The sequence below is a fragment of the Opisthocomus hoazin genome, chromosome 7 (assembly GCF_030867145.1).
Source record: "Opisthocomus hoazin isolate bOpiHoa1 chromosome 7, bOpiHoa1.hap1, whole genome shotgun sequence".
Lineage (NCBI taxonomy): Eukaryota > Metazoa > Chordata > Aves > Opisthocomiformes > Opisthocomidae > Opisthocomus > Opisthocomus hoazin.
Window position 1 is genome coordinate 17690163 of NC_134420.1, and position 20867 is coordinate 17711029.

At 39.9% G+C, this 20867-nt stretch overlaps 1 protein-coding gene across 1 annotated transcript in view; it reads left to right on the top strand.

Annotated features, from left to right (window-relative positions):
- The first annotated feature begins 3846 nt into the window (after window positions 1-3846).
- BRSK2 (BR serine/threonine kinase 2) overlaps window positions 3847-20867 on the top strand; it is a 343747-nt gene continuing 326726 nt past the window's right edge. The window contains 1 exon segment of the mRNA XM_075425697.1: window positions 3847-4291. Coding sequence (XP_075281812.1) covers window positions 4198-4291 — 94 coding nt within the window. The 5' untranslated portion in view covers window positions 3847-4197.

Here is a 20867-nt window from a genome sequence, read left to right on the forward strand (position 1 = left end):
ATGGAGTATCTACACAATAAAGTTAATTCCCCAGATATTTTATTCCCAATACCACTTATCAAAGGGGTGTCATGTGTCCATAGGTATGTGGATGGAACATGTAATTCAGGATGAGATAATGGATCCTGACATTGTAAATGCTGAATATTTTTGTCCTGTTTATCTTTAACATGTCCTTATCATTGGTATTAGCTATTAGGTTATTCTAATTGGAAACAAACTTCTACTTTATGAGAATTCTTCTTACCATGAGAAGACTATTGATTCATTCTATCCTAATTACACAGTTTATTGGTGCCTTTTCTTGGAAGCCTTACACTTCCTTTTTTTTTTTTGTTAACTCCACAAATACTTTAAACTGAACAAGTGAAAAATATTGAATAAAATGTCCTCATGGACCTGTTTTTCCTCTAGCTTCTTGCATCATTTCATGATCGATCTTGACCCTTAAGATCCTCATGGGAATAAGAAGAAAGGCAATGGCAAGCATCTAAGAAAACAAATGAACATGAGGACTTTCATTAGCTACAAGCTAGTGTCAGTGGGATTCTGTGAAAAATGCCAAAAAATGTAAATAATTTTGCTCTGCTTTTTTCAGAAGTATGATAAAAATGAGCAAAATTCTAGATCATTACTTTTTTAATTCACTTCTTACTCATACAAAACTTTTGCTGGCATCTGTGTTAGAGTCCTTCTTGAATGAAATTTCTGGGATTTAGTCCTTTAATGAGAACAATGAAGGAAAAATAATTAATGGGGAAAGAAGTACTGAAGATGGTGCCAATACACTAACTACACACTGAAGTTTACAATTCCTGTTCATTTAAGCACAAGATAGTACAGAATAAGGTCAGGGGAAATCATCCTATATGCATCCCCAAAGAAATCTGATATATCCAAAGACACTAGAGCCCTGTTTATTCAAAATACTTTTGGAACATCAAAACATTTGGATAAACAGGGCTTCAAATAACTGAGGGAGTTATTGTATAAGTAATTCACACCAGGGGGACATAACCTAGATTCAAAGGAGAGAGTTTCAGATCAAAGGGGTACAGATAAATGGGATTTTGCTCTATATGAACAAATAAAATAAACAGCATTTGATTATTCAGAAATCAAGAAGTGTCCAAACATCTTTCCAAAAATAGTTTAGGACTCAAGGTCAAAATACAGAAGAGTATTCCTATGGAATCATAGTAACCAATAACTGGGACTAAAAATCGGAGTGGTGGTGGTGGTGCATGTATGTATGTGTGGTTTTTGTGGCTTCATTTTGTTTTCCTTTTTTAAACTCACCAATCCTCCAGTCAGGATCATTCTAACGTTACCAAGCTTTCTGATCTTATTCCAGCCGTGAAATTGACATACATTTTGTTGCGGAAGGTGGGATTTGTAACACCCATAGCTCTGTAACTCATTTTCTCCAATGCCCAATGGAAGCAAACTGTAAAATACACAAGCTGGCTCTTGGATGGACAATATTTCTGATTGCTCACCTTTCTGTTAATACCATGACTCATAAATGGTTTACCTACATACAGACATCATTATCTCCTATTAAATGCCCTTTAAAATACCAATCTTGGAATTTAAGAAGATGGTAAGTGTAAAGATCCATGCCGAGATTCACCCCCTGCACTGTAAATATGGTGGTGTGGATAATTTGCTCATTTAGGCAAATAAACAGTCTTTTCCATTTTTCTGAAAGTTACGCTCACATTCCGTAATTCGCTATTGCCCCTTAGTGTCTACCATGGGCCGGCTGTGCCTCACCCCTCGGCCGTGGGGCAGGTCTCGTAGGCCTGTCAGCCGCCGGTCCCAAGAACCCGCCCCACGCCCGTCCACAGGGGGACTCCAGGTAGTCTTCCCCCCTCCCAGCCCCAGACGCTGATCACCACTTTTGGCGGGAAGACCGGTGCCCCGCCGCCACCACGCCGCCGCGGCTGCCAGCAGGGCCCGCTGCCTCCTCCCCCCTCCGGTCCCGGGGCTGCGCCGGGGGCTGCGGGGCGGAGGGGAGGGGAGCACGGCGTGGGGAAGTGCCGACGCGTTTTCCCCAACTGCTTTTTCTCCCTCCTGGGTGAGGGACTGCGGGCTCAGGTGCGTGAGGTGACGTACTGGGGCTCTAAGAGGAGAGGGGTGGGAGCGTGAGGGGGAGCAAGGATGGAAGAGTAGCGGCTGTCGGGCTTGCGGTAAGGTGGGGGAAGAACAATGCTTAATGAAAGATTTGGGGGAGGGAGCTTGGAGAAATGGCAATTTGGAGCTGAGTTTAGTAGGGGAGGAAAGTAAACACCTGTAGGGGCTGGAGGGAGCAGAGGTTGTTGGACAAACGCAGACCCAGTCCTGTCAGCAGAGAAGGAGTCTTAGCGGGTGGTGGCCCAGGGTGGGCGTCTGGAGGGGGAGGCAGAGGAATGGCGGCGGTTGGAGTGTTGGAGAGTTTGCTGGCAGGCTGCTGCAGCGGCACAGTCTGGAAGTGAGTGAAGATGAATCGTAGAGAGCAAAGCAGGGGAAGGTCAGAGGAGGTGTTGAGGTTTCGTTTCCGGGGGGGGGGGGGGTGTGGAATGGCATCGAATTGGCTTCTGGTTTGAGTCTGCTGGGCTGGTTTCCTCTCACCTCCTCATCTGGTTACTCCTCTGCAATCTGCCGGGTAGAGTTGTGTTGTCTGTGACACAGGTAAAGAGCCAATCTCTAATTTTATTCCAGTTTACATCAGCAGCTGTTATCTGTAGATACAGGTATTAAAAAAAGGTAAATTTCCCTCTTTAAAACAAACAAACCAACCTGAAATAGTCTTTTTTCTCAATGAGTAACAGATAATGATAAGGCTTGTTCAAGTTTTGCCCTGTCTTTACTCTCCCTTTCTTTTACAGGCTTGTCGAGGCTTCCCTCTCTGAAGAATCCTTGCTGTGTGTTGTGTCTCAGCTGCAATTTGGTGAGAATATCTTGACCAGTTTCTGTCCAGAGTGGAGTGGAGAAAAGAAGGTAAAAATGGAACTTGCGTGTGGTAATGGTTTCAGCTTGATAGCCCTGGAGTCTGGCTGAAACTGTTGTATGGTCCTGAATGCAGAAAGTACATAGACTTGTGCCTAACTTGAAGCATATCTGCAGAATCTTTTATTTCATCCAACTCCTTAAGCTCTGAAGGTTAAACACAGGCATAAGTACTTGGATGAAACAGTGAACATTTTATTATGCTGGCTACTGTAAGGCCCAAGGATCTGGGAATCAGTTTCTGTTACCATATAATCCCTGGATTTTCTGCTGTGTTTCTAATTAAGATAGGGGACATGCCATTTTTGATCTGTTTGTCTAAGGACCTGAAGTCTATTTGCTCCCATCAAACTCAAAAGCAGATCTGTCACTGATTTCAGTGGTTACAGGATTGGACTTGCTTTTTTCCTTTCCCTCTCCCCCCCAGCTCTTTTTAAAGGGTAAAACTCACAGAAGATGTAGGTCCTCCAGAATCAAACAGAATTAATGGATTTCTCAAGCTCATTTTCAGAAGTAGCTTTTTCTTCCTTTTCTATTTCCTGCCACGGTCTCAGCCTGCCTTTAATACTTTGGAAGTACAGCTGCATAGTGGAGTATAATTCGCGGGGGGGGGGAGGGGGAAGGGTATGTTTGGGTCTAAAAATAATATACAAATTAAACTATATTTAATTGTGCCTTATCAATAAACTGATAAACTTAGGTCTTTGCTGTTGCCATTGATCATGATGCTCTGTAGCAGGCAGAGGCAGTAACTGCTGCTGATGGAAAAGGTAGTGAAAGGAGGAGGGGAGAAGGACGTGGAAGACGAGGCGATTGGCTGCTTTTGATGTCAGTCACAGCTGCAGGCCCCAGCTCTTCCGCTGCTCTAGCTCTGGCTCTCCCTTGAACAGCTCCTAGAGAGAACAAGGCGTGCGGAGCTCGGATCACCAGCATCATGCTCCTTGGGCTTGGATCGTAGATCCCCCTCTTTGAACATTAAAATAACTCCTTCGTCCATCAGCGTCCCAGGCAGACCCAGCGAGAAAACGCGCACGTGAGAGAGAGGAAAAAAAGAGGAGGAAGAGAAAAATCTGCAACCAAGTGGACTAAAGCAAAGAAAAAGAGTGCTTTGCTTGCACAGCTGCAAAGTGGGAATTTAAAGAACTGCAGAGAGAAATTCCAGCTCATCAGCACATACACATTGCAGAATTACAGATCCAGGTAGAAATGACATCAACAGGGAAAGAAGGCAGCGGAGCTCAACATGCACAATATGTTGGACCTTATCGTTTGGAGAAAACCCTAGGAAAAGGACAGACAGGTTGGTTCTTTTGCAGCAGCACTGGCCCTAGGGGGAAGGTGCTGTAGCAGCCAGTGAGGTGTTGGGGATGGGATATTTGAGGGTTCAGGTTTTCCCATTTGCTGTGTCAGTTGAGATAATATTCGTAGTGGATTTTTGCCTTTATTTAGTTTTCATTTTAATTATTTTCTTCCCTTTTTTTTTTTCTTTTCTTTTTTTTCAAAAGAAAAAAGGGGAAAAAAAATGCCCAGGATGCTTTCTGTTCATTACTCCTGCTAACGGGTGTTGTTCTGATGACAGCCAGAGTGCATGCAGAGGAAAAAATAGATGATCTGCTGGTGGTGAATTTTCACATCAATTTCTTCACTGCTCTACTTAGGAGCATTTTCTTTTTAATCAAATTATATTGAAATGAAAGGTTCACAGCCTGTAGTACTGAGGAGGTGGTGGTAGTGGGGGAGTCACCAGCAGTATTTCATGACATCATGATTGAAAAGGGTGTAGTCCTTAAGGTGCAGTTGAGGGGGTAGAAATATATACAGTATGTCTGTGGCACTGACTGTTGTGGGTATTTAGCAAATATGGATGGATGGGCTGGTGGTTTTTGTGGGTAGGGTCTGAAATAAAAGAAAAATAGAGGATCGGTAGCAGAATTCATTCTGGTTATGCTGTGTTTTTGTAGGAGGGATTGACGGGGGAGGGGAGGTTATTTAATTATTTTTCTTAAAGCTTGTTTATGAAACTCACCCCCAGCAGATTTTCCTGAATGGAACAATGGTAAGAAATATTAAAAAGAGGAAACCGAGTGGAGGGAATTAGCAGAGAGCAGGTGCTTCTGCCCTACATGACATAATTAGATCCCCTAAATGCGTTCAAGATCTGGACTTACTATTGCTTGCTTGGATAACATATTCACTTCAAGGGCAAGGGAGCATTAATTGGAAGAAAAACCCTTTAAAAGAAGCCCAAATGTCTTCCTTATTTAATTTTTTTTTTTGGTAACAGGTGCAATAAGCAATGGCATCTGGCAAATTCATTGGGTTGGGAGCCCCCAAAAGTGGATTGAGACTTGAAATCATAATTTAGGGAAGGGGGAAGATCACCCATAGGGGGGCTGCTTTGGGCATGTGGGTGTTAAGTGTTGTTCATTATGGTAGGACAATAAAACATGATGCATTGTGGTGTATTTTTTTTTTTTTTTATAACCCAGACGGGCTTTGCCCATCTGTTGTCTAAAGGATTTAATAGGCGTTTCCATCCCCAGCTGCTGCCTCTGCTCTGCCTGCTTCCTCACTGCCCTGCGTGGCAGCAGCTCTGCAGTCCGCAATTTTCTTAGGGACACAGTCAAAATCCAGATCTTTCTCTGTAAGAAGCAATGCTCTTCCGAGATGATTGATTATAACCCCCCCCCCCATCCTTCCCCTCCTCTTCACAACCCCATAGCAACCGTTGAGAGACGTGGATGAAGATGACATTGTCTTCTAGAGAAAGTGACTTTTATTTATATTTAATTTTTTTCAGATGTCTTCAATGTATCAGCTGTTAGAGGTAGCTCTCTGTCACTGTTTTGGTTACCACCTTTATTCTTTGCATAGCTCAATAAGCCCTTACTTCTACAGCTGTATTCTCACTAAAATCTGTTATGATGATAATGAAAATTCTCTACCAAAAAATTGCAGTGTATTGGTAATAAAACTGCCCTATTTCTGCCGGTAATCCTTTGCTGGATACTCCAAGTGATCAAAGAGCCAGCTGTAGATGACATTAATTTTTGTCTTCGTCACCATTTCCTTTTTTCTCTCTCTCACCTTCTCAGCACCCCTCCCTCCCCTTTAAATACAGTTGTGTCTGAGATTCCTGAAAATGCAGCTTCGTTAACCTTTTGCTCCATGTCTCATAACCTGATGTTGTGGTCGTAAAGGGTTATCTGCAGCTTTGGTTATTTTTTTTTCCTGTCTGCTAATCTTCCTATCTTCCGCCTAAGTGATTAGAGATGTGGGGGTGGATGGAGAAGAGGATGTATTTGGAGGCTTGCTGCTGTTGGCCTCTGCAGTTATTCAACCAGCTGGACAAGGATGAAAGTTTCCTTTTGCGGTTTTACCATATAACTGATCTTTACAGAGAAGTCTCTGCTGTTTGCACACATGAATGCACGTAAAATGCACAATGCATGGTGTCGTAAAAGCTGGAGGTGGGGGGAAGAGGAAGAGAAATCTTAAAAGTAGCTGATGTCAGTCTCTACCTTCCTTCCAAGGGTTATACCCACCCTTGATTAACGGAATAATGCACTGAGGTGAAATCTAACTCGGTATTAAACATACATGGCTAAATATGGAAAGATGCCTTCTGGTCTTCTCGCATTTTCTGTGCTAATCACGTTTGGGAGCATGCAGAATGGCATGAACAGTGTATGGTACGTAGCTAGTCCTCATCCTCCTTATTTTGGAGGGTACGCAGGCAACCTGCAGCATTTTAGGGAGAGGACAACAAGCGCAGTATGAGGGCCTGATGTTGTCATGGTGTGTAACTTTGAATGTGGGTTGCAGTGGCATATGGCTGAAGAAAATAATGGTTGTAATCATTCCTTTAGAGCTTGACTTTAAAGCTTGGAAGATTAGGAGGTGATGGCTTGGAATATTTTTTTTCTTCCCAAGGGGATGGGGAATAGTGAAAAATAAAACCTGGCAAAATGTAATGATGAATAGAAAGTAGAAGTTGTGTTGCAAAGTCCTGCCCATTTTGCAGTGATCTTCATGTCCGTTGTTTTTATTTTGAATAAAAAATTCTTGAGTCTGTAAAGTTATTTCAGATAGGCAGGTCTAGCTTTGCTCCCAGGTACATGAACGTTATACAAATGTATTAATTGCTCTCACCTGCTTTTATGAGATCAAAAGAAGGGGGTTTTGGGAAGGAGTGTGGGTTCATAGTTCAGGACAGACTTGGACAGGATGCCACGGAGGGAGAACTTAATGGTAAATAGAAATCTCATTGGCTTTCTCTCGGCGAAGTTCTCACGGATTGCCACTTTAATAGCTGAAAGAAGTGTTTACTAACAGCAGCCCACTGGTTCCCACAGAGATGTCTGATTGCCATATCTGGGACGTTAGTGGAACTTGGTGACATCTGGCTGTGAGTGGGCAAAACTGACACGGAAAAGCTTTCAGTTCAAATTGGTGTGTAACAACTGTTGTTGAAAGTGTTGATTAGAATTCAAAATTGGACATGCAAAATTTGTCATGAGTGGCCTTCTGTGCTGGTGCGTCAAGCCTGCTGAGGGTGACTGATGCCACAAAGAGAGGATTAGGGCCTCGTAATTGGAGAAGTTGGAAAAGGGCTACATGGGGCAGTGCTGAAAAATGTCTGTGCTTAGCTCTTTGCTGGTAGTGGGAATGATAGAGGAACGAAGGAATATTATTTTTAGTAATGTAACATACGAATTTCACTTATAATTTGAGTACTGTAGTAAGATGGTTTGTTTTCGTAAAAGGTTGAATTCAGAGCACATCTTGTTTATTGCAGTTGGAGGAATAGCTCAGGGGATCTGTATTTGAATGATTTTGCAAGAATACAAGAAGCAGAAGCAGCATAATCTTAGTTACTGTACTCAAAAAATTATTTTACAGAACTGTCAGTGTAAAAGATCTTTGCTATATATATACAGGTGTGTGGGGAAAGATTGGTTTATCTAAGTTTCATTGATACATTCTTCTACAGTTAATTATAGGAGGCTTTCGTTGTAATTAACAGTGATGAGCAGAGGATGTGTGTCATGTTACAATAATACACGTGGAAACAGTGTGCCTTGAATGTCTCCAGTCATACCTGATCATGAAGCACTATTTTAGCTTCAGATGAAACAGAAGCTTTTCTCCATTTGCCACTAGTTCTGTGAAATCAGCTTTTTGCATATTCCTTGCTTTATTTTTCATTTATTCCACAAATATCTCTGTTCATGTGTTTCTTTTGGCTTCATTAACCCCTATTTCACTCTTGAAACTTTTAAGAGTAATTCAGATTGACTGTAGTGAATATTTGTTGAGTGCGAAGATGAGGAACTGAAGTATTTCTTGTGAAGGACTTCAGCGTTTTGGAGGGTTTTCTTGTGTATTCATCTGACAATCACTGTATAGGCTTCAGCATCATTTGCTGTGGCACCGGTTCAATGTCTAATTGAAATTTCCAAAGTGCTGCTTTGTCTACAAGCAATAAGACGTTGGCTCTAAGTGGGAGTTACCCAGTTCACTTTGAGATAAACTTGATGAGAAATATCATGTTGCTGATCAATTTTGTCTTGTTCCTTTCATTCTGTTTTAAGCATGGTTCTGCAGACATTCAATACAATGAATCCTGCTTGAAACTCATGACACATCAGCCTTTGTGAAAATTGTAGGGGGTCCCTTTTCTGCATTGTATACCATACAACTTACAGCTGTTTTGTTGTATAATATGTTCATTATATATGATCCATCAGTGAGGTGTTGGGTTATATAAGAACAAAAATCATTAAATTTGGGTCTTCAGCGAGTTGAATAGCCTTTTATTCAGTGAGAGCTTGAACAGGATGTTTCTTTACAGCCTTAACCACCTGTTTCCATGATGCTGGCAGAAAGTGAAATTTGTTAATTTTCTTATTTGTCAAATTTGGTTGAAATTGAAAGCTTCAGATCTATTTGAGGAATGTTTGGTAGACAATGTGATCTCAGAAGCCTGGTTTCCTTCAGTAAGTAGGCTAAACAAGGTATATCCTTTTCATTCATGCTGATAAATTTTTTTGAATTCTGAACCAGTGTGTTGGATCTAGAGAGAATCTAAAGAGTACAGCTTTATTCTATTTAGCTGTCTAGATGAATATGTCATTATAGAGGTGTAAATTGTTGTAGTTCCCCATGTGGCCTGTTTAAACAAACAACAAAACAGTATATATTCTATTAATGTTTTCATATATATATATTTTACTTGAGGTTTCTTTCAAAGCAGTGAATCTGTACCCTTTTGTTGTGATAGTCTGTGAAGACTTAAATGGTTAATTAGTAATCGTACAAATAAAATATCGCAAGCAATACTCTGGGCAGTAGAGGTCTTAATGAAATTTTGCCAAGAAAGGTTATGTCATAGTGACTTAAACTGAATGGATTTTTAAGTAATGGTTATGAGTTTTGAGAGATTTGGACTTTCTTATCTTTATATACCTTTGATCTGATTGTTCAAAAGTACTGTTTACCTGTGTTATTGACTGAGGTAAACTAGTATTACCATGCCACGTGTCTGAAGTGCATAGTTCAGACATCCCATTTTTTACTTTCACTCTTTTTATTTTTTTTAAGCAAATTCCTCTTTGCTAACTACAGTGAAAATGATTTTTAGCTTCCATCCTTCTGCAAACTTTGTAGAGGCACGCCATTAGTCTTTTACCCCAGTATCAGTAGCAAAATTATGATGAACTTGTTGAAACAAGAAGCAGGCTTACTGAATGATTGCTTTTCTTGGTAAAGCACAGTAAACTTTCTCATCCAAGACTTGTTAAAATTGAGATACTGTCAAATGAGTAGGACTATATGACTATTTATATACCTATGTTTCAAACATCAGTAGGAGCTACAGAAGCAGTGATTTCACAAATAGAGTTCTTGCATTGCTCAAGCACTTTTCTGCTTTCCATCACCGCTCTAATGTTGTTTTGTGCTGCTACAGTGGGAAGGACTGCATTAAAATGATGAGAGAGGTTGGAGAAATTAAAAAAGCTTCTCAGTAGAATTTACGTCTTGAGAGGAATTCTTTCTGATCTCTGGGAAACCTGTGATTCCTTGAGAAGAGCAAATGTAGCATCTCAAGTGAGTTCTTACAATTAATTTTGTAAATTGAGTAGAGCAGCCAGTGTATGTTTTGGATTCTCTAACATTGCAGTATTTTTCAGTATACCATAAATTTACTCCATACATTGTATTTTGGGAAGTCTTTAATTTTGTATACATTAGAGAGTTAAACAGTAATTCTAGTGGTGATGATAAATGTTGATATCCACCCCAAAATTAGTAGGTAGGTAATATAGAACAAATGTAGGTGGTGAAAGAATTCCAGCTTTCAGAAGAAATTGAAAAGGAAACAAGAAATTTGGAAGTAAAGCCCACTGAAGTAAGAGGCATTTCATGAGGAATGTATTATACGTGTAGCACTCAAAATAAGAAGAGGTGGAAGCCTGGATATAGATTTCCATGAAGGCAGAGTAAAGGTAGAGACATAAATGAATGCTCAGGGAGTGCTCCTCTTCAAATGCTGAGACACTGTAAATTGCCCTTGTGAAGTCAGTCAGTGTTTTAAGTTGAGCTAAGTTCAGTAGGAAGATAGTCAAGCCCATGATAAATAGGTAAGGGTGGCATTTTTTTGTTTGTTGTGGATTGTTCTATTAAGAAATATCCCAAAGAAATTTTCTGGTTTTGTTTTAAACAAACCCAAGAAGTTTAGCAGTGCTAGTCAATAATGCTGTTCGTTCTGCTTGTGGAATGTGAGGAGATTGCGCCATTTTCCATACTGATTTGTAGGGTAACATGAATAATTTGTTGTAAATAGTGGTCTTAATGAACTTGAACCATTTTCATCTGCAGTGTCTGTAAGTACATAGTAATTTCCTTAAAGTCCTTATTTGTTTCACATTTTCTGGTAAACAACTGTTTTTATCTCCTTTCCCCAACTGTCTTTACCTCACTTATGGATTGGTTGCACTTAAACGATTTTCAGAGATTTGAATTGCACTCTTGAATGTAGTCTGTTGGAGATGTTGCACAAGAGTGTTGCATTCTACTTGGATAGTTGTGCAAGCACTTCCAACATAACATAATGTTTGCAAGTGCAAACTGAAAATTTAGTTTTCCTGGACAGTTTAGACATGATTCCCATGAGCACCCTTCCCTGGAAGATGTGAAGTTTTCCGTAAAGGTTTCATAAAAGGCACACAAATGTGACCAAATCAAACTTACTGAATTTCAAATGGCTGTTTTTAGAGCGTATTAGTAGTGTTCATCCAGTTCCATTTGACTTACTCTACATTTAATTTTGGGTAGGGATATAACATTTTTGTGAGGACAAAAATCCTAACAAAAATCCTTTGTTTGTGATGGGACAAGGGATAATGGCTTTAAACTAAAAGAGAACAGATTTAGACTAGATACAAGAAAGAAAGTCTTTACTCTGAGGGTGGTGGGGCACTGGCACAGGTTGCCCCGAGCAGTTGTGGCTGCCCCCTCCCTGGCAGTGTTCAAGGCCAGGCTGGATGGGGCTTTGAGCAACCTGGTCTAGTGGAAAGTGTCCCTGCCCATGTCAGGGGGCTAGACTAGGTGGTCTATGAGGTCCCTTCCAACCCAAACCATTCTGTGATTTCATTATTTTATTAATTCTTTTAATTCTGTTTACAGACTAGAAACATTACTGATAAAATTCTGGTAAAAACCACGCAAAAAATTCACCCAGAAGATTTTTTCATTGCTTCATAGCCTTTGAAAATTGAGTTTAAATGGAATTTAAGTGTAACAGAGGAAATTGTATTAGTTCCTTTCATAAAAGTATGTTACTTGCTATTGATGTAGCTGCAAGCATTTTTTTCTTGAATGTGTCATTTGTGGCATAGATGCCTATGGGATCACCATTGTCCTATGGACTGTATAAACAGGAATATACTGTTTCTTTTGCAATGACCTTGGGAACCATTTTTTAAAGGATAATAAGTGGAAGTGTGTCATGAGACTGAGGATAAAGAGCAATATGGACAAACAAGGTAAATGATGGTGTTTAAATATAAACAAATCCAGGTACGTTCTCTTGCAAATGGTACTGTTGCCTTCATAGTAGTGCAGAGTAACTGTCAGACTGGTGCAGGTAGCTGATGGATAGTTACTCAGTGCTGGAGTGGGTAGAATAGAATACTTATCTTGAGCTGTCAGCTCTCTCAGTTTTATTTTGAGAACATTATTTTACTGTTTCTGGAAGGCCGCAGAGATCATTGTCAACTGACATAAAGTAGCCTTAAAGCTGCCCTAAATAACTCTTTCACAAAGTCCTAATGGCTGAGCTTGCTGTTTTTCATCCCATGGCTGTACCAGGCAGTTTCTGCCTTTTAGACTTCCGCTATTCCTACTCTGGCTTCCATGCATAAAGACTATTGCATACTTAAAAGGAAAAGAAATAGTTTTTAAATTTCTTGTTCAAGTCAACATTTTTAATTTGGGGTGGTGGGAGGGGTAAGGTTAGTCTGGAAGGGATCATTCCTTGCGTAGCTTACCACTGATAACAGCTGCTCTTCAGTTTCTTATCTAACATCTACCCATTTATAATCAGTGACTTGATAATTAAGGAGTTTGGAAAAAAGTATATTACTTGCCAGTTGGTGACAAAAGGAGGTTATAGCTGGTAGAAGCTTTGTGCCAGTATTTGTAACATCAATTGACAGTCAACGGGTTAACGCAGGTTGCAGGGGGGCAACTGAGGAGAGAAGCCAGCACTGAGTGGCTTAGAGTGTGCAAGTACTACCCTTTTTTTAAAAAAAATATTTTTTTAAGTACTTCACTGGAAATATTATCATGCCTACAATTTCCACATAGTGTTGGAACACTAAACAAGAAAGAAAAAAGATGGAAAGCTGTTTTCAGGTATCCGTTTAGTAAGTGCTCTTCCGGCTGCCTGCTTCTACTTACAAAACAACATGCTCTCTTTATATCCTGAAGCTCTTGCAATTTTGATTTGCTATCTTTTGCAGTATATGCTTAATGTGGGAGAAAAAAATCAGTGTGATAATATATATTTTTTTAATAACATCTACATTACATGCGTATTAACAAGCTCTGCTTTTGCAGTGTCATTCCTCTGTGTGTTCAGCCTTACATGCTGTAAGCTGACTGCCCTTGTCATTTAGCTATTAAAAGCGCTATTGACTGGAACAAAAATAATGGAGGAACTGGTTTCTGGGAGAAACAAACTGATCTGGACCAAAAATGTGTTAATTTTCTACTGTCTGTCTAAAGCCTACTCTTAGAACTTTGTGTTTCAGTCTGCCAGAGTTTGAACAGCAGTCCTTCAGCTGCAGATCAGAGTACCAGGTCCTCATACTGACCCAGCAGGGAATGTTGATGGAATTGCTTGGCTCTTTATCTTCTTTCACTCTTTTTTTTTTTTTTAATTATTTTATTTGTGGCTAGCAGTGTAGACACTAGATTTCTACAGAGGTGCTCTTCTTGGAAAAGTGATTGTTTTGTTGCTTTGGACCAGGGTGAGGTGCACTGTAGCCAAGGCTCATAATGTTGGCTCGTCTGCCCTATGGTAATGTAATTTATGGGGAGGAGGGACCAGCAATAACATATTTGCAGTTAAACATGAGCTGGTGATGTACGATTTCCTTTTTTTTAAATTTTATTTTCAAAAAACCCAATGTCCTCCTCTGATAAAGTCTGAGCTAGCTAGCACAAGACTTTGCTAAGACTACCATTTTATTGCATTTGAATTAAACCACAAGTTAAAGTAGAAAAAGAAGACTTTACATTCCAAATCCTTGTGGTAAGAAATGCGTGTGGGACGTTTAAATATTTTTCAGGTCTTTTGCTGACTGCCAGATGAGAATTGGATTGCTGATCATGCCAGCCTTTTGCCCTGGATAAGTTTCACTCAGTGACTGTGTGAATTCTTTTTAATAACTGTGACCTGTCCCTAAAATTGAGGAGTGGGTTTGACTCAGATTTTTACCTTACTGGATTCTCTTCATCTCTCCCAGTGTTCTATTCCAAAGCTTTCGTCTTGTTTTCAGATTGCAAATGATGGGTAGCTTGGCTGTCACGTTGAGATGACCTGCTGTCAGCAGGTACAGGGTTGGTGTATGGTTTTGCTTTTGAAGTTCTGGTCATCTGTTTTTTGTTTTGGTGTTTTTTGGGGGGTTTTGGTTTTGTGGTTTTGTTTGTTTGTTTGTTTGTTTTAAAACTTTGAAGTTACCTTGCCTCTTCAAGCTGGAAACTGGTTCCAGGATTGGCATCCTAATCTACAGGATGCTAGACAGGTATTTGGTTCTTTCTACAGCTGCAATCTCCTACAGCAAATTCATGAAAACTTTAGGAGGATGTTCTCAGGAAACTGTGGGGTATGTTACAGTTCCAAGACTCAAGCTTAATCATTTCAGCCTTGTTTTAAGTAAGTTGATGGTTACTGCTAGGACAGCTGGTAGAAATACTCTAAGCAAGAAAATAGACTATCTCCAAATGAGCATGTATTACTGATAGATTTTTTTTTTTTTTTTTTTTTTTTGGTCATGGTATACTGAAAAATATGGTACTTCTAGGGTTTTCTCCCACTTCATATACATATGCATTGTCTTTGGGAAAGTACCACTGATGCACTGTGTGACCTTGGAGAATTATTTTCTCTTACATCTTATTTTCTCTTTTGTTTTCCACATTTCGTGTATCTTACCTAGGTTGTGAACTGAGAGGAAAGATAATTTGTGTTACATTACCTGCATGTGATCCCTTTCATGGTAAGGCACTAATCTTCGGCCTTTGTGTGTGTATAGGAAGTTCCATTTAAAAACAGCAAGAAACTTCTCCACTGTGAGGGTGGGTTGAACCTGGCACAGGCTTCTAGAGATCTTGGAAAGTCTCCATCCTTGCATATAGTCAGAAACAGGTGAGATGCAGCCTTGAGGAGGTTGCTCTAGTTGACTCTGCTTTGGCCAAGGGTATTGGACTGTATGATCTCCAGAGATCACTTCCAACTTTAACTCTTCTGCTATTCTGTGTTATCCTGTGCAACTAGACCATAACTTGTTCAGTGAACTGTGAAACTAAGGAACTCTGTTTCCTCCAGTTTTATACCCTGTATTCCCTTCTGCCGCCTCCTGCTCTCTCTGTATGTCGCTGGCCCCTTGGGCTAGGTGAATGCAATGCGTGTGCCTCATTTGGAGCAGTCTCTGCTGCCTGTCCATCTTTTTTTCTTTCTCTTGGAATACATTAAGGATTAAATCACAATTACTCTTTCTATTGTGGGAGAGGGCAATCGTTTGAATCTCCTTTTTTCCCTAGACATTCAGCACTTTCCATGAAATTTGTAGAACATTAGAGACTTCCCTTGCTCTTTCAAACTTGGTTGAAACTTGCTACTATATTCTGGTGTTATAGGGGAATTACAGATAGATAGCCTGAACATTGAAATTTTATTTCCTTAAGAAATCAGGCTAAAGCAAAGCTGTCCTAAACAGCACAGCTTCTCTAATCTGCTTTTGGTTTTGAAGGCCGTGAAATGCTGCTACGGCAGATTGAAATTGCTGGAATGCAGCTACTCTGCAGATACTGGCCTCACCTTGGTTAAGACTGTTACACCAAAGTTAGGAGGAAAAGGTGGTGCTAAACCACATTGTGATTCCCTAATGCTGGGGGAATCCCCAGCCAGCTTGGTAGGCTGGAGTCCTGCCTACTTTCTGCTGCTAGAGCACTGCAAAATAGGGAGGATGGAGGCTAGAACTTGGTCCTTTCTGTTTGCAAGCTGAGCTCAGTGATTGGGGAATGCGGGAAGAAGGGAGCCCTCTCTGTATTTCCTCCATGTATCCATTTTGGTACAGTGGCAGTATTTGAAGTAGTCCTTTCCTGCAGAAAGCTGAGAGGAAGACTGAGAGCTGTTTGTGTGTTTGCAATGCCTGTCTGTACAAAAATCGTCACCAGAGACAAAGCCAAGTATTATGTTAGAACTTGGCAATGACACAAGTGCTATAGCCCTATTAAACGTGGGCATTTGTTTTGTTGAAAAGACATGGTATGAGTGGCACAGCTTTTAAGATTTCTTATACTTTGCGAGCACCAGCCTTAAACAGTTTTTCATTAGCTTTTGAAACCAGTTAAAGCTACACTTTTTTCCAAACTTCCCACTTCTGTAAATCAGTAAAGCTTCATTAAAATCAGTAATCATCGACAACAAAGAAAGATCTGTCTTAGTGTTTCTGGGTTTTGTCCCATTTTGCTTTTCTTCTGGGTCTGTGGTTTATTTCATTGCTCATATATGTGAAATCACATCCGTTTTTCTTCTGGTTCTTTTCTGATTCAGTGAAGGCATTACTTTAGTGAAATTCCCCGCTCAGTTACATCTGTGCAGTCCCAGTGACTTCAAGGCCTTGCTCAAGTTTGTCTGAGAGGGGAGTTTGACCCATGCGTAAGCTTCCCATTGGTGGCAGCAGAGGCAGACCTCTGGCAGTGTTCTAGTTAAGAGCAGCCTAGGAATACATCTCTGCGGTGAATATTCAAGGAAATTAGAGCACAAAATAGAATGATACTGTAAGCGAATTAAATTCAAACTGAAAATACAGGCCCAGCATTTGACAAATTACTATCTTTCATCCTTACAGCAGAAGTCTGTCTGCTCAGCTAACAGACAAATGAAGACACACAAATGTTTTAATACTTTTAGCAGTTATTCTTCTCTAGTATTCCACATATACATATACTGAAATCGCCCTACCAGTTTGCATTAAGCTTCAGGATGTAGAAAATGTCCTTGCCGTTATCTACTTGTTTGATAGGGAAGGCAACAGCCAGACTACTAGCATGGTTGGAACAGTTGCTGTCTTGTTACCAGGTGGCTCTTTCTGCTCAGAGGAAATGCTGCAAGTATAGGCACAGTTTCTGGATCTGTGTCATAATGCTGTCATCACCATTACTCTTATCACCATTGCATCAGATGAGTTACAGCCGAGACCCTCTTTAGCTCCACCAATGCTTATTAATTTTCAGTGTTTTGGTGCCTGTGGCTCTACGGAACCAGGTGGTCTGTGGACCGCTTCTCAAGAATTCATGAAAAGATCAATTAAAATAGCAAACTTAACATCACATTTACTGTTCAAGTGTCTGATTCTCTGCTGCAAATTTCTGAAGAGTCCACCAAAGGGGAGAAACACTTGAGTCAGAGGCCTTTTTCTCCTCTTTGAAATGGTGGGAATTGAAAACATGGCAAGGCAAAGGATCCTGATCAAAGCATATGTCTACCTTGCAATCAGAGGTGGACCTGTAGCACTGGTGGGCAACACTGTTATGTGCTGGCACAAGCAGCAGCGGATATAGGGCAGTGTAGGCTGTGTGAGGGTTGGAGAAGTGTACCAGAGCACCTAAGAACCTTGCCCTGTGTAGAAGTCCAGTCTCCCCTATCTCTACCTGACTATTTACTTGTACCAGTTATGCCTTTGTTTTGCTCTCTTGATAAACTGTGCCTCAGCTACAAATCAATATGGTATGTCAGATGTGGATAAGCTGAGCATTTATATACATAATGCACTATACACTTTTTGTATATATGAGTTTGTTTCAGGGTTGGGGTTTTTTGGGTTTTTTTGTATTGCAAAATACCAACCTTGTGCTTCATCCTGTAGAGTTCAAATTCTAGTGTGAAAGATTATTCCGCACTCTCAAGGCCCACTGGATTAAAAGTACTCAACTTCTCAAAGGGTTGGGTCCGTATTTGTAGTCTTATAGTCTCTAAAATACTGCAGAGTCCTAGCCAGGTCATTTCTTAGGGGAAAAGTAGTAAAGTCATGTACAAAACAGGCTCCGTTCTTGTCATTGTGCAGTTATAAGGCAGATTATTCAGAAATAATAACTATGTAGTCTTCACTGGCCCTAACAGGCTCAGCTGTTGACTTGGGGTGGAGTCTTTGGCAAGTTAATTTATCTTTTTTTCTATACATCCCTTCTCTCCCCCACCATGTGGTGCCCTGCTGTAAAACTAAGGTAGCACTCGACTTCGCTTCTGATACTGACAGGATTAGCCAGCTAGTACTAATAACTTTTTCAGAAATATAAAGCAACATGGAAAGGCCTGGGATAACCCTACTATTTAGGCCTAGTGATTTTTATTTATTTATTTATTTATATATTTTTTTGCTAGTGTTCTAGCTTCATTTTATTTAATGTACCTCTGGATTTTCATCTCCTGAGGACAGACAGAACCATACAGCCTGGTCTGTCCAGGTGATGATAGCTTTTCATGCAGTATTTGTCTTCTATAGCTTCTCCTTTTGGTTATTTTAATACTGATACATAAATGCTAAAATCTCTGGGGGTGCAATGTAAAACTAAAGTTGTTTTAACTACCTAATAAAATAGAAAAATTGCTTTCATTTTCACATTTTGACAATTTGTGGCTTTACTGACTTTTGTTGCTTCTTTCCTTAGGGACATTTGTCCCCGATATCTCAAACAAAATGTCACTGAGTAAAGCTATGTTTGTATGATGCTGTATGTTCGACTTACAAAAGATTTATGACTTGGTCGCTTTTATTTATGCTCCCGTGGAGCGGGTGGAATTATACTGCAGTGTTAAAATGCAGCAGTTTCATTTTCCTGCAGGCAGCAGCCCTCTGGTGGTGTGGGTTTCTTTTTATTCCTCCCCCTTTTTTTTTTCTTTAGTCATCTTTGGAAATTGTGACAGACTGATAGAGGAGCCTTTAAAAATGCCTCAAATTAAGCTGCCGCATGGTTCCATATCTCCTCTCTATACCTTTTCAATCGTCACCTCATCACCACCCTCACCTAAATTTGGAAGTGGAATGTAAAAGGCAAAGCAAGGTTAATAAACGCACCCAGTTGATAATACCAACAGTCTTATTTGGCAAAATGATATTTACCAAATGCTATTTCAGTAACTTTCAGCTTCCAGAACTATTGCCTGGAAAGGGTAGAGGTCAGTGTGAAGTGGGTGGCAAGACTAATGGGTTATTCTAAAGACTGGCTGAATTGTTCGGAATGCAGGCATTTCTGAGGAGGCTGTTGATGAACTTGAAAATTGAAATATCAAAGAATTTTTAAAAGGGATGACCTATACTAGTCTGTTATATGGGCGTTAATGATAGTTATATTGCAAGTTACTGGCTGGAAAAAATATTTCGGTAGTGGAGAAGGAGAACCTTCTCATCAGTGCCCTAGGAGTTAAATTTACCCTTTTGCCAGTATGAGATTTAGCTATCGCTTTGAGTCTCATTTAAGACCTATTTTGAATTACAAAGTTATGTACAGGGAGGTAAAAACGGGTGTTCAGAAGGTAGATAAAATAAAAGATTACTACTTACTATTTTTGAGATGGTAAGCCAAGGTTACATGCAAATGTTTTTTGAAATTATTAAAACTGTGCCAGGGATGCATTTGGCTTGTTCCCTTTCCAGGACTACCATAAATGTCAAAATCATGCTGTATCTGCAACTGTGTTACTGCGTAATTACTCTGTGTTTGTAAGGAAGACATACAGTTTTGTTATGATTGAAGTCTGAAGTTGTATTTTGTTTTTCATAAAAGGGGGGTGGAAAAAACCAAACTTTTAAATAACTGAAGCTGCACAGAAGTAATAATTTCTGCAGTTTCAGATTTTAGGGCAAGTAATTCCAGTTAAAATTGGTTGTTTTAAAATGCACTGAGTTTTGACTGTGATGTTTCAAACCTGCTGTATGTTTGTGAAGTGAAACAAAAGTTACTGACTAGGTTTGTGTAGTTTCTTTTTGTTTTGTGTGTCTTTTAAATAAGGCTAATGTGATTGGTAAATAGAAAGCATCAAGATACAGAATAAATTCTGTGTCTGTTACTTTAAATGATAGACAGTGATTGTAGCTTAGGAGCCCTTCTCAGTATTTGGTTTAACTTCATACTGTGGACAGCAGATAATGCAAATTTGTGGCCTTACTAGATAATGCTTTAGGTCACTTCTGGTATAGTCACCAACAATTATCATGAGACATTTATGCCAGCTAAGACATACGACGTAGAAGTATTGTGTCAGCCATGATACTTTCAGGGGTGTAAGTCTTGACTCTTTTTGCCAGGTTTGCCTCAATTGTGAAGGCTGTCCAACCTACTGCATGTATGTATCACTTACACAGTTTGGGGTCAGAGTCTGGTCCTTGCAAAGAGCTCTCCATGCACAAAGCACTTATATAAAAAGGATAGTGTCAGCTTCTGACTTTGAATTCTTGCAATTAACATAGTGTGAAAAGGAAGTCAAATGAAAGGGGAAAGCTAGAAATAAGAAAATTCCCCACCCACCCTGCCCAGTTACTCTGTCACTGATCTTGAAAGAGAAAGCTTGCTTGAGATTTTCCTGTGCTTAATTGTAAGGAAGTAAATTCAGGAGTAAATCCACTGAACCAAGTGGAGATATGTTGGCATAAAAAGAAGATGAACAAAGGGGGGATTTGGCGTCTTCAAATGTTAAAGATTTAGAGATTTTGTCACCTTAGAGCCATTTTTTTAAACAGAAAAAATTTCAGAATCGTAGTAGTCAGGGCATCGCTAGTTCTTGAGTAACCTGCAGTCTCCAAAACATTGTTTTATTTTTGCTTATTCAGATTCTTGTTTGTGATTTAAAACACAGCACATTGTAACACATGCTGCAGTAAGTTGCTGGTCATTTTTTGAGGCAGAAAAAAAATTGATTATTGCCTGCTCAGGCATGGCTTGGAAAAAAAAAAAAAAGAAAAAAAAAGAAAGACCTTGGGCCCTTCATATCCTTTTTCCTAAACATGCTTGTCAAATTAGCACTGAGGGGCCTAAGCAAAAGGACTTTCTGCCATTCAGTGGAGAGGGTTACAAACTTTTAAACT